Source organism: Oncorhynchus tshawytscha, linkage group LG34, assembly GCF_018296145.1.
Source record: "Oncorhynchus tshawytscha isolate Ot180627B linkage group LG34, Otsh_v2.0, whole genome shotgun sequence".
NCBI classification, from domain to species: domain Eukaryota; kingdom Metazoa; phylum Chordata; class Actinopteri; order Salmoniformes; family Salmonidae; genus Oncorhynchus; species Oncorhynchus tshawytscha.
The window spans coordinates 4880828-4895846 of NC_056462.1; the positions used below are offsets into that span (position 1 = coordinate 4880828).

Genomic DNA, 15019 nt, shown 5'->3' on the forward strand with positions numbered 1-15019 from the left:
TTGTGACCGTAGCGTACGTGTAGGTATGTACGGCAGGACCAAATCGGAGAGATCGGTTGGAGCAAGCCCATATAATGCTTTGTAGGTTTGCAGTAAAACCTTGAAATCAGCCCTAGCTTTAACAGGAAGCCAGTGTAAAGAGGCTAGCACTGGACTAATGTGATCCAATTGTTTGGAGTCAAGATTTTAGCAGTCATGTAGAGCATTGCAGTAGTCTAATCTAGAAGTGACAAAAGCATGGATGAACTTTTCTGCACCATTTTTGGACAGAAAGTTCCTGATTTTGCAATGTTTCTACGATGGAAAACAGCTGTCCTTGAAACAGTCTTGATATGTTCGTCAAAAGAGAGATCAGGGTCCAGAGTAATGCCGAGGTCCTTCACAGTTTTATTTGGGACGACTGTACAACCATCAATATTAAATTGTCAGATCCAACAGAAGATCTTTGTTTCTTGGGACCTAGAACTAGCATCTCTGTTTTGTCCGAGTTTAAAAGCAAAACATTTGCCGCCATCCACTTCCTTATGTCTGAAACAGGCTTCAGGGAGGGCAATTTTGGGGCTTCACCATGTTGCATCGAAATGTACAGCTGTGTATCGTCTGCATAGCAGTGAAAGTTAACATTATGTTTCCTGAATGACATCACCAAGAGTGAAAATATTTAGTGCAAACAATAATGGTCCTAAAACGGAACCTTGAGGAACACTGAAACTCACAGTTGATTTGTCAGAGGACAAACCATCCACAGAGACAATCTGATATATTTTCAACAGATAAGATATAAACCAGACCACAACTCGTCCATCTAGACCAGTTTAGGTTTCCAATCTCTCCAAAACAATGTGGGGATCGAGGGTGTCAAAAGCAGCACTAAGGTCTAGGAGCACAAAGGACAGATGCAGAGCCTTGGTCATTTGCCACCTTCACAAGTGCAGTCTCAGCGCTATGATGGGGTCTAAATCCTGACTGAAGCGTTTTGTATACATTGCCGTACATACCTACACGTATACATTGTCTTCAGGAAGGCAGTGAGTTGCTGCTCTCAAAATTTGAGAGAAATGAATTTGAATTTGGCGCTCTGCAATTCAGCGGATGTTGACGAAAATGATCCGGCTAAAGGGATCGGTGCGCCAAGTTCGGCCCCCTTTTTTTCCCTTAAATTTTTGCCTAAAATGACATACCTCAGTCTAACTGCCTGTAGCAAGGATATGTATATTCTTGCTACCATTTGAAAGGAAACACTTTGAATTTTGTGGAAATGTGAAAGGAATATAAGATAATATAACACATTAGATCTGGTAAAAGATAATACAAAGAAAAAAGTGAACTATTTAATGAGGATTTATTAACAAAGTCAATTAATCAGGCTTAAGCCATGTTTCAGTCAGGCCAATCACATCAAGATTATGAACAGAGATGACTTAATTGACTATAACTGCCTAGAAAGTGAGGGATCTAACATTAAGTAGCCCTTTTTTGAGATGTTAGAGATCACAATCTTTCAATAATGACAGGGATAGAGGACGAACACAGCCATGTTTAGTTTTGCCCAACCTAGATCGAGGCACGGACTCGGTCGTATGGGGATAGCTGAGCTGACTACACTGACTGTGCTAGTGGCAGACTCCACTAAGCTGGTCGGCTGGCCAACAGCCTGCACCCTATCTCAGTGTGGAGCAAGAGGAGTTAGAGCCCTGCATATGTTCATAGATAAGATGAAAGCACCCCTCCAGCTAGGATGGAGTCCAGGTCAGGGACTTAGCATGTGTGTATGTAAACTCAGCAAAAAAAGAAACATCCTCACTGTCAACTGGGTTTATTTTCAGCAAACTTAACATGTGTAAATATTTGTATGAACATAACAAGATTCAACAACTCAGCCATTAAACTGAATGGGATGGCCCTAGCCCTCACCCTCCGATCCAACAGGTCCCAGACTTGCTCAATGGGATTGAGATCCGGGCTCTTCGCTGGCCATGGCAGAACATTGACATTCCTGTCTTGCAGGAAATCTCGCACAGAGTGAGCAGTATGGCTGGTGGCATTGTCATGCTGGAGGGTCATGGCAGGATGAGTCTGCAGGAATGGTACCACATGAGGGAGGAGGATGTCTTCCTTCTAACACACAGAAATGCAATTGCCTGCAATGGCAACACGCATAGTCCGATGATGCTGTGACACACCGCCCCAGACCATGACGGATCCTCCAACTCCAAATCGATCCCGCTCCAGAATACAGGCCTCGGTGTAACGCTCATTCCTTCAACGATAGGCACGAATCTGACCGTCACCCCTTGTGGGACAAGACCGCGACTCGTCAGTGAAGAGCACTTTTTGCCAGTCCTGTCTGGTCCAGCGATGGTGGGTTTGTGCCCATAGGCGACGTTGTTGCCGGTGATGTCTGGTGAGGACCTGTCTTACAACAGGCCTACAAGCCCTCAGTCCAGCCTGTCTCAGCCTATTGAGGACAGTCTGCGCACTTATAGAGGGATTGTGTGTTCCTGGTGTAACTCGGGCAGTTGTTGTTGTTGCCATCCTGTACCTGTCCCGCAGGTGTGATTTCCAGATGTATCGATCCTGTGTACGCGTTGTTACACGTGGTCTGCCACTGCGAGGACGATCAGTTGTCTGTCCTGTCTCCCTGTAGCGCTGTCGTCTCACAGTACGGACATTGCAATTTATTGCCGTGGCCACATCTGCAGTCCTCTTGCATCATTGCAGCATGCCTAAGGCACGTTCATGCAGATGAGCAGGGACTCTGGGCATCTTTCTTTTGGTGTTTTGAGTCAGTAGCAAGGCCTCTTTAGTGTCCTAAATTTTCATAACTGTGACCTTAATTGCCTACCATCTGTAAGCTGTTAGTGTCTTAACGAACGTTCCACAGGTGCATGTTCATGAATTATTTATGGTTCATTGAACAAGCATGGGAAACAGTGTTTAAATCCTTTACAATGAGGAAGTTATATTACACTAAGCTGGAAGTTGATTTGTGTGCTGGCTGCAGTTTCACATAACACATTTTCTGCAAGAGATTAAGCAGGGTTCAAGTTTGGGGTCCTATGAAGTTTTCCATTGCTCCACCCCAAATGACACTATTCCGTATTTCAGGGGCACAACTTTGGTTTTAGAAGTAGTGGAGGGGCATCCTTTGCTTTATTGTTTTTAAAAAATCTAGTCTTACACTCCAAGCAGGCTACCTGACCGCTCGGAGGCGTCATCAAGGTCCCAAAGCACACCATTGCCTAGATTTGTATCACATCCCAATGATGAAACTGGGGGGGGGACGACAATAATGTATTTTCAGAATGTGTGTGTCTGTGTGTGTGTGTGTGTGGGGGGGCATTTGGGATGCAGCACAACTTAAGGCTGAGGGTCTCCAACTCTGGTCCTGGAAAGCTATTGGGTGTGCAAGCTTTTGCTCCAACCCAGCACTAACACATCTACAACGAGGAAAGAGAACAAGAGACAGCATTGTCAAAATGATCAATGCATGACACTATTTCAGAGCAAAAACATTGTTAAGGGGGGATAGGGGAGACAAAAAAAATATGCTAATCATCAATGAGCGAGTCTAAAGCTGGAGGCAAGAGCAAGACAAATGGCTTCTCGGAGTCAGACTCGTAATAACCTTCTCATTACAAAATGTCCAGGGGCCTTCAACCAGAGCCCCCCAAAAAAGACGAAGCAGAGCTGTGTGAAACAAGGATGTCAGTTTCAAACAAATCATCATCCACTCCAAAAAAAACATTCCTTACCCCAGGATACATCAACTGTTGACTATCCGGGAGAAGAAAGAAAAGGGAGCACTATGTGTGACATGGTAAGGTTGGACCCAGGTGCAGAGAAGAGACCAGGCAAGGAATCAGTGGTTTAAGGATAAAAAATACTTTACTGAGAACAGGCAGCCGCAGGATCACAGTACACTTGAAAAGCAACAAACGCTAAGTCTCAAACTCACTCGGGAAACAAACACACGAAGGACCACAGACAATACACCTCTTTTAACAGGGACACAATCATGAAATAACAAGACATACCCGAGTCCGATAAAAGTCTCTAGGGCGGTCTATGCCGCCCTCTGGTGCCAGGAGGAACCATGACACTCTGTTGCTGGGTAAATTGAATAGATTTATTGATGAGAGAAACAACCAATAGTCTTACGTTTCTGCATGAATCGCCTTTGTCAGAGCCTTAAGTAGGAACAATGTGGTAGGCGCCTATATACCCTCGCAGGGTAGGGTCCCACTCGTCATGTCATGTCAATCAAGCATGTCAATAATGTCAATACTGTCAGTAGCATTAGCAACTACACAGGTTATTTTAACAAGAGTATGATCATCATTGATCATGCTGATCCGGAACAAAAGCCTGCACACCCAGTAGCTCATCCAGGATTTGATGGCTGGAGATCTTGGACTAGGAGGTTCCTGACTCCGGCACTCTTATAATAACCACAGAGATGCATATGTATATTATGTTGCACTTAATTCTGTGCTGATTAACTTCTCATTACAAATGTCCAGGGGGCCTTTTCCTATCTTTCCGACATACGATTGGCTCCTATGGTTTGAGCCGCCTACTACTGGCCTTTACAATTCACTTAAGCATGTATCAAAATCACAATCACCCGCACAACCCCTTCAACCCTGTTTCGAGCGACCAAGAGGCTATTCCATCACTGCCTTGAAGATCAATATTGACCTCTGGGTCAGTTGCTCTAGGTGGGTTGACTCCCTTTCCTCTATTTTCCTCTCTTCTCGGATACAGATAAACAGAAATGTTAGAGCAAAACGTTCCATCAACATTTTAAAGACCAATATAAACCTCTTCAGTAGTGCTGGTGTGTTGCCTACTCGCCTTTCCTCTTTTCCTCTATTAATACAGATGAACTAAGATATTAGAGCGTTTAGTAATCGCTTCCAACCAGAGACCATGAAGAGACATTATATATTGGAAACGAGGGTTTCAGTTTCTCTACATGCCAAATGGCAGCCTATTCCCTGTATAGTGCACCATGGCCCATAGGGTTCTGTTCAAAGGTAGTACACTATGTAGGGAATAGGGTGCTATTTGGGATGCCGCCCGTCCCTCTGGTGCTGAGTGAGCAAACTGTCATCTCGGCCTGTGCTGTGTGGATGTGTGAGGCTCGAAACTGGGCGGTTTGTTTTGCTCCTTTCTCTCCTCGCTCTCCCCTCTCCCCGCTTTCCACCTCTCACTCTGTTTTTCTGTCCTCTGTCTCTGTGTGAAATCGGCTGTTTTTCTCGTTTTTTCACTCTTCTGTCTCTCTCCCTCCATCCCTCTCTGCCTTCATTTTTCTCCGAGCTTGTTTTCTCCGAGCTTGAACCCAATTTCTTTCTCTCTTTCACTGCGTTGGTTGAGGACTCTCTTTCTCTATCTCAATCGATCAAATTCCAATTTGTTTTATGAAGTCCTTTTTACATCAAAAGTTGTCACAAAGTGCTTGTACAGATACTCAGCCGACAAACCCAAAGAGCAAGCAATGCAGATGTAGAAGCACAGTGGCTAGGAAAAACTCACCAGAAAAGGCAGGAACCTAGGAGGAAACCTAGAGAGGAACCAGGCTCCGAGGGGTGGCCAGTCCTCTTCCATCTTTCTATGTCTCTCTTTCAATAAACCACCCTCTCTCCCTCTTTTCCAACAAATCCAATTTGTTTCTTTCTTTCACTGGGTTGGTTGAAACCCCAACCCTAGCAGCACATCTGTTGGCTTGTCATTGAGTACGTGTTATTGACGTTGGGCTGAAGGAGAGTGAGATATCTCTCCCCCGCTAGAACATCATGACTTCGCTGCTTGAATTTACGCTGATGACTTCTCCAATAAAAACCAATGGCCTTCTGGGAAAGCCGTCTGTCCCCCTCTTGGCTTGAGCTTTTGAGTCTCTGACTCTCTCATCACCGATTACTCTCGCCCTCTCACCAAAAAAATGAAATGAAAGTTTTCGGCCCTGTATTTTTTTCTCTTTTCTTTCTCTCACTGTCTCTCTTTGTTCTATATTCCTCCCTCGTTCCGGTGGGGTTTAATGTCATGCTGGGGCGGAAGACTAAATGGAAGATAATTTGCTTTGATGTTTCAGAAACAATAAAAGACCTGTGTCAGAAATATAGGAGAAAAGCTGCATTTTCAGTCGTCATGCTGTGTCAACTGTCCAATTAAGATTCCATATTTTTCTCATTCTCTTGCTCTCCCTTCATATCTCTCTCTCCCTCTCGATCTCGCTTTTGCTTGCTCTCTTTCTCCTCTGTGCTCTCCCTTGCCCTCTAACCCTCTCGCTGTGCCTCCTTCTCTTTCACACTCTCATCCCCTCCTCCCCTTTCTCTCTATATCTCCCTCGCTCTTTTCTCCCCCTCTCTCCCTCAGTGTGCTGCAGCCTGATATGGGGAAAAAGTCCAAGTACAAAACCACAGTGAAGAAGAAAACGCTCAATCCTGAGTTTAATGAGGTACTTCCACCCGCTCCGAGCACTACAAATCACTCTCCCTAATACATAAACCAATACCTGGCAAACTACCAGTGAAGTAACATCTATCATTCTTCCCATAAACACATAAAGATGTAGGTTCTTAATTTGAGCCGTTTGCTACTGCAGGAAAATAATCCTTAGCAACAATAAACGTGAATTATTTGGTGGATTCATGAACATTTTTGTATGGGTTGATACGTTGTTCGTAAGGGCAAATCAATTGTGACATTTCAAAAGTGGAAATCACAAACTTTAGAATCATTTTTTAAACTCAAATACACTACAAGTTTGCAGGAAAATCCTCAGCAACCAAAAGTGTGATCAAATTAAGATCCTACATCTGTACCTGGCAACCCATTTCTCTGACTCACATTTAGCAACCAGATGAGCAAGATATATAATATATCACATTAATGTTTTGTTGAAGTTGAATTCTATGCCCTTGGAAGTGATGGAGAGCTATAGCTTACCCATTCTCATGCATTTGTGTTAGAATATTGTCCCATGCATTTAAATCCATAATTTGATTCCAGTACTGTATACAGTATGTGCCATAATTTGAATACATTTTCCATCTCCTTCAATACTACTGAACTACCTACCATACCATCAACGTGAATTTAAGTCAATGCATGTTTCACATGCAATATTAAACATAATCTGAATAACTTTCCCGCAAAGTGTGAGTACATGAATACCTTTCTCTCTCTCTACCTCTGTTCATTACAGGAGTTTGTGTATGAAGTTCCGCACGACCAGCTGGCGAAGAAAACCCTGGAGATCTCCGTATGGGACTACGATCTGGGGATGAGCAATGACTTCATAGGTAAGTCTCAAGGGGAAGTGAGGGAAAGGAGGAGAGTTAGCGAGAGAGAAATATAGCTACAGAAAATAATGTAATAGAATTTGTGGGTGCGAGGAGGAAAGCAACGCGGGCCGCAGTGTGATGAGCAATGACGTCATAGGTAAAAGAGAGGGAGGGAGCGATGACGTCATAGGTAAAAGAGAGGGAGGGAGCGATGACGTCATAGGTAAAAGAGAGGGAGGGAGCGATGACGTCATAGGTAAACTAGAGGGAGGGAGCGATGACATCATAGGTAAATGAGAGGGAGCGAAGACGTCATAGGTAAAAGAGAGGGAGGGAGCGATGACGTCATAGGTAAAAGAGAGGGAGGGAGCGATGACGTCATAGGTAAAAGAGAGGGAGGGAATGAAAGGAAGAGAATGAATAGTGAAAATATGGAATAACTGAAAGGGGAATGAAATGAAAATGAGCAGAAAAGAGGGAAAGGACTGCGGGGGCCGTATGTGAAAAAGCAAGAGCATTGGGAAATTAAAACGTGAGCGACAGAAAGTTGTCCTCAATCCCTCAACGGGGTGACACGTCAGATTCACACTGCTTTGTGAGGCACTAAACAGCTCTGACAGACCGATGTGTAACGTATATCACAGGGAGAACCAGTGGGGAGGCAGCTGGGGCAGAATGGATTGTCTCCCAGGGAGCTGGAAGGCCTTGAGATCAATGTGTTTTACTCCAATCTGGAGGTTCCCTGTAGCAGGCTGAGTCTCTCTCTCTCTTTCCAACTGTCTCTCTAGTGCCCTCACTCTCTCTCCCTTGCTCTCTCTCTCTCTTTCTCCCACTCACCCTTTATATTTATCTCAAGCCCCTCTCTCTTTCACACAGACACCCACTCACTCACTCTCATTCATTCTCTCTCTCTCTCTCTCTCTCTCTCTCTCTCTCTCTCTCCCTCTCTTTCTCTCTCTCAAGCTGCGGACATAACGTTTGCGAGTTATTACCCGCGCCAGAAGAGAAGGGGAAAAAGGCCATCGCTCTAACACACTGCTCTGGCTAACCTCTCCCATGACTGTTATCGTTATGGTGTAATGGCCAACATACACGATGGCCTAGATCTGTTATCACTGCGGAAAATGACTGTGATACTGGGAGAGACAGAGTGAGAAGGGAGGAAGATGGGGAAGAGAAAGTGGGGAGTGACCGAGAGGAAAAAAGATGGATAGAGCAGAGGGAGAAGCAAATGTGCTGTCAAATACTCTCTGAAAAGGCCAGGAAGAATGATGGAGGAAGAAGATGAGAAGCCAGGGACAGAAAAATGAAAAAGAAATAGAGTAATTATGGAAGGCAGAGAGAGAGAGGAGGAGAGACGGAGAGAGAGTAGCAGTGTCCCCCCTGATTTGTAAGAGCAATTGATGGGTGGACTGGACCTCTCATTTTGCATAAAGACAGAGGTGTGGAGGAAGGAGGAGAAGGGGAGTAATAGAAGAAAAGAGAAAGGGAGTGGAACGGCCCCCGACAGGTCCTCCCTCATCCATCACGCCGGGTCACACAATCGCCCGCCATTTGTTACCCACACCCCTCCGGGCTCATGAAGTATGGTATAGAAGGTCATTAGGGGGGCCTAGACAAACTGGGCAAACAGGTCAGGTGTGTGTACCACTGTGTGTGTGTGTCTATGTTTGTTGGTGGCAAGAATGAGAAGGGGTCATTAGGAAGGTACGTGAGACGACTATCCAAACACACTTGCTCTCTGAAACTTGGGCGCGAGGTGTGTTTGCGCACATACAATTACACACATCCTGCTGGGCACACGCTGGTTGAATCAACGTCGTTTCCACATTATTTCAATGAAATTACGTCTGTGCCCAGTGGGATCTGTGTGTGTTTGTGTTACTGTACTTGTGAGGACTGTGTGTTGATGTGTGTATGTCTGGTTCCGAGGGAGTGCGAGTTATGTAAGAGAACAGTATTAACCTGCCCCATACCTCTCACTGTATCTGAGTTTAATACCAAGGCTTAGTGGGGCCACACATGAGCTATTGAGCGTGTTTGAGGGGTTGTGAAAGCCGGCGTCTGTTAAATACTGTGTTAAAAACTTCACACTCCATTAACTATGCAATCACAGCCAGGAAAACCTCTATCTGTCTGATGACCCCCCCAGTGATGACTCTGTATTTCTCTCTCTCCTTTTTCTTGCTGTTCTCTCTCCCTGTGTGTCTCCCGTGTCTCTCTGTGTGATTCTCTTTGGGTCTGTCTGAATGTCTGTCTGTCTGAATGTCTGTCTGTCGCTAGGTTGTTCATGTAAAATATATGACTCTTGATGACTCACCTACCTGACTTAAGGTTAAAGATTTCCTTTCTCTTCTCTCCTTCTTCCTCTCCCTCTGTTTCTCTTTTTATCTCTCTCTCTGTCTGTCTCTCTCTCCCTTCTACCTTCTCCCTCCCTCTCTCACAGGCGGAGTTGAACTGGGCATAAATGCCAAGGGAGTGAGGCTGAAACATTGGTTTGAGTGTCTCAAACACATCGGCAAGAAAGTTGAGTACTGGCACACGCTCACGCAGCAAGGAGCCCCTCCGGAGGCCCCCCCGCAGTGACTGACATACACACACACTTTATCGCAATTATTAAATGATAATCAATGAATGGTGAAGAAAGGAAGAAATAATCATGTAATAAAGTAATAAGTGATAAAACATGCAATAATGATACGGATAATGATGATATAATAATAATATTAATTATAATACAAAATCACAATAGTAGGTAATTATCCCAAAGTAGCTTTTTTTCTAAGTAAGCACATTTGTGAAAATGTCCCTCATTGAAATGTTTAATGTGAAGGTGCGAACAAATTTGACCTTAGCCCTCAATATTGTGAAGTCACTTGCATTTCAGTCATTCAGATGTACACATTAACAGTGTAGAATCTCTTACCTGCACTGTAACTACAATACTGGAACAGTCTGTAAGCACCTTTGCCCAACAAGGTCTCGTTACGAATGTTGTAGTCACCAGGTTGTTTCTACTCGGGATGCAGTTGAAAAATGGTGCCGAACGTCCGGTTGAGATGACTGGCGTCTAGCAACGCTAATGCTAACTGCTATAACAGTTCTAGGAAGTATGTGAAACTGCATACTTGGCGTGTCTCTGAAAGTGGCTGCGGCGAATAAAGTGAGTGGATCAACAGCGATGGGTGTAACATCAGCTCTCTCTTATTGGTTAGGCGGTTTTGACTGAGTGTTGTTGTTTTTAGTTTCTAACATGCAACTACCATATCACAAGTGTTTGGACTTCAGTTTTAAAGCCAGAAGATGAGCGCAAATGGTATTTCACTGCTACAAATGATTTTATATTTTCAGTGAATAAAACTGACAACTTTTAATTTTTTATTAAAAGTACTAATGATGTGACTGTCACCCTGATGCTGGCTACACTAAGTAGCTACTTCACACGCCGTTGAGGGACAAAAGTGCTTAGCAAGCGGAAGCGACAGACCCGGTATTGTTGCCGTTCATGCCCTCCCTATCGAGTAGGTTGTATCAAGGTGACATCTAGATGGTTATCAATATTAGTTATTTATTGTGTAGGCTGCTATCCCACTTGTAATAAAATAATGGGAGGGCAAAAAATTGCCACTTTAGCTACTGCTAGCGACACGGCTGCCCAGTGGGAAGCACCTCAGGTTGGCAGACACCTCGATACAACAACAACGACACATTAGTCATTCGCACTGGCTTACACACTCCTCGTGCAGCCCAGTCTGCCACGCAAAACGGTCTTTAGCGCCAACAAATCTGCCCAATTTAATGATTTGCTTTCCATATACCCACTTGTGTTGATCAACCCACTTCTTTCGCCATGTCCACTTTCAGACACACTCCACATGTGTTGTTACCCATGACTCAGTTCGAGCATTAACTACGCTAACAATACCAACAGCGCTAACAATGCTAACAGTACTAACAATGGTACCAGTGCTAACAGTACTAACAATGGTACCAGTACCAACAGCGCTAACAGTACTAACAGCCCTAACAATGGTACCAGTACCAACAGTTCTAACAGTACCAACAGCGCTAACAGTACTAACAGCCCTAATAGTGCTAACAGCGCTAATTTAGCATAATAGGTGTGAAAACAGTATTCACCAAAGTGCGTTAACAGTGTTAGCATGTGTTTACCCTCCTCTGCATCCCTGATTTACTATACAAAGTACCCAAATGACGAGGACAAGTTGGGTAAGTCACCTGCTATAGATTTGTATTATGGTGGTTGTCGCTCTGATGCAAACTGGCACACCATGACGTTAAAGCACAAAAGGATCCATCTGACGGTCTGTCTCTGTGTACTTGTCCGATGTCTGTAGGTGATGACAGTGGGTGTCTGTATCTCCCCTTATCCTCCTGTGTGTATGTGTCTTTGTGTGTGAGAGAGTGTTCGTGTGTGCATACATTTTGCATACAAATATGTGCGTGCACGTGTGTTTTTGTGTGTTTGTCTGTAAGCGTGTCTCTAAATGTCTCCATCCATGAACCCCAAAGCATGGAGCTGTGAAGAAAGACTGAAAAAAAGAGACAAGACTCACTCCTACAGTACGACACTCACTCCTATGTTCCCTGGATGTCTCCCTGGTCTAACAAACTGATGTCCTGTCACATGTGCAAAAGTATGGCTGGCAGTCAAGTGAGTCACTTTTCCTTGGTGACAGTCACACAAGATAACCATCCGTCTGGATTATTTTCTAAACCCTGCTCTGTGCCCTTTGACCTTTGACTTTGAGTGACTTGAAAGCTACACAGAGAGATTTCTGCGGCACAGTATCAAACAAACTATAGCCCCTACTCTAAAGAGGGGTTATCAGGGGTTATCAAATACCAACTACTGGGTGTGCAGGCTTTTGCTCCAGCTCCAGCCTAATGCAGTCTGGACGACAATAAGTGTCATCGGGCGTGTTTGTGCTGGAACAAAGGCATGCACATCCCAGTAGCTCTCGAGGACGTAGAGAGTTTCCTCCTTCTTTTTGGGGTGCCCTTACACTAAGATTTTATTTATAAATGCCAGAATTTCTTCAATTTCATTTCATAACATTCAAATGTTCCATCATGGAGATGAAAAAAACTATTAGTGTGAGAAATATGGCAAAAACTCCAATTGTAGCAAAAGGAATAGGTTAATTTGAGATTTTATCACTTTACTCATCTATTCATGTCTAGGAGTTAGGGTTTGTTTAGGGAACTTTGAGAGAGAGACTACCCAGGCTGTTTTTATGACAGAGAACTGCCCATAGAGCTTAAAAGACTACCATGGGATGCCAGACTTGCAGGGATGGACAGCAGAGATTTCCCTGGAGGAAAGAGAGATTGGCTGTGATGAATTATACTCAGCATGGCAACAATCCCTCCCTGAAGCTCTACCACTGGACTGTGTGGACAATCATGGACTGTTCTGCATGCAGGATCAAAGGATACTGACAAGACGTGTGTGTGTGCATTGAGTACATTTCTGTGTGTGAGTGTGTTCATGCATTGAATCTAAACACACTCATGGACACTTCACTCCCCCACCATCCCTCGCAACAACAAAAAACACTGTCATAAAGTAGACAGTGACTTCTCACCATGGATTCCTTTACCAGAGACAGACCTCGAGGGGTTAACCACATTAAGGACAGAGGCCCAACCCTGTGGCCCCTGGCTACAGTTTGGACACCTTATAGTTCCAACGTTGGCCCACTAAAGCACACTATTACCCTTTTCACACTACTGAGACAAACATAGCCAAGTCAAGCCAAGCTGTATCACACTGGCCTGGTTACTCATCTACTGTAGTTGCTGGAATGAAAAAAGGACAATGTGAAAATAAAATATCCTGGCCAGCACAGTATGGTTTGGGTCGGCCCTCTAGTGTGAATTAGACATCTCAGTCAGTCAACAGTCTCCTGGACTTTTTCTTACTTTCTAATCGTTGTCTGGGATCTCTGTGTTCTTTATTCTGTACTTGGACAAAGGTGTGAATGAAGGCGTCATCATGGATAGCAAAAAAAAAACAACAACGATTCAGCATGGCTAGGGGTCAAATATAGAGGGACTGTGACATGGATCATGGATCGTCAAAGCTAGGGACTGAACTCTGAAACGACGAGGGAGAAGTTGAGCTTGTCTAAGTCTTTCACGGTCACCAAGAACACACGTTGATTGACCTTGAAAAAGATGGCGGTGGAGTGGAGAGCGCGGAATCTTCTCTATGCACACCATTGACGACACAGGAAGCCTCTCCACGCACAGCAACAACAGTGAAATGAATAATCAAATGATAAACATCTCCGATGTCACTATGTGATATGTTGTCAAAGATGCATTCAAGGTTTTTTATGTATGTAATACTGCATATGTATACAACGGTTGGGTCTAATCCTGAAAGATGATTGGTTAAAACCGCATTCCGGCCGGTGTCTATTCCACAAGTTACTTCGTATGTATGTACTTCCCTCTCATATTCCTCATCATGGGAAGCCAGGCTTGAAGTTCTGATGTAACAACGGGAGATGTTTCTTCTCTTGTTCAGGTGATCTGGTGGTTTATTTTCACTCAGATTCTCTCTATCTCTGCCTTTTATTTTGATATGTTGTCGGTCTAGCGAACTTGACTTTGTTCATCATGTGACAACAAAAAAAACGTATGCATCTTAACATTTTAATAAAGAAATGCATGTGTAACAATTGTCATATATATGCATATGTAACTAACATTGTAACTAACATTGAGCAATGCCAATTTCTTTCTGGTTGATATCTTTGACATGGTATCATCAATCAAATCTGTTACAGCTATCATCGCTGCTGTGTACTCGTTGGTTTGTAATTTACTGTTTGTAAGAAAAAAATAAGGGATTATTCAGGGTAACTTGCTCAATTTGATGCTTTTCTCGGTTCTGCCGTTGCTTTAAAACCTTTATCGTCATAGATATTGACATTGTCTTCCTTTAATGACATTAATGGAATTGGGAGACAGGGTGGAGGGGGAGGACTATTGTTACAGCATCCCTGTGTACTCACGGACATCCTGTACTGTCTATCTCTATGTGGAACATACGGTGTGATTGCCATTCTGTGGTGACTTTGTGGAACTACTTCTCAAAATAAACTGAACCCGTTTGAGTGGCTTACTGTGTACATTTTTGGACAGAAGAGTGATTTAAATGGCACATTTGTCCAAAAAAGATCTCCATACCACGTGGAGAGATGTTACCTTTTATTCTTTGATAAGTCATGCATTTTGTGACAACCTACAGCGAGCCCTCGCAAACATGTATATTTAAACACTTTGTCATTCTACGAAGTTACAATGAACATGTCATTATAATGAGTCTGTATCGATTTCAATTATATGATGAAACGTACTGATGATTAACCGTACAGTATCGTCAAAAAGCACAATCTCTCAATTAAGTTATACTGTATGCCTTATAATTAACAAGACTTGGTGTGATCATAACAACATACAGGAACTTAAGTCCTTTTGTTCACCTGACCTAGAATTCCTTACAATCAAATGCCGACCGCATTATCTACCAATAGAATTCTCTTCGATTATAATCACAGTCGTGTATATCCCCCCAAGCAGACACATCGACGGCCCTGAAAGAACTTCATTGGACTATGTAAACTGGAAACCACATATCCTTTATTGTAGCTGGGGATTTTAACAAGGCTAATCTGAAAACAAGGCTCCCTAAATTT

At 43.7% G+C, this 15019-nt stretch overlaps 1 protein-coding gene across 1 annotated transcript in view; it reads left to right on the plus strand.

Annotated features, from left to right (window-relative positions):
- Positions 1-14442, plus strand: part of LOC112231735 (double C2-like domain-containing protein beta) — a 49170-nt gene extending 34728 nt beyond the window's left edge. The window contains 3 exon segments of the mRNA XM_042311998.1: positions 6379-6460; positions 7211-7307; positions 9736-14442. Coding sequence (XP_042167932.1) covers positions 6379-6460; positions 7211-7307; positions 9736-9875 — 319 coding nt within the window. The 3' untranslated portion in view covers positions 9876-14442.
- The last annotated feature ends 577 nt before the right edge of the window (positions 14443-15019 follow it).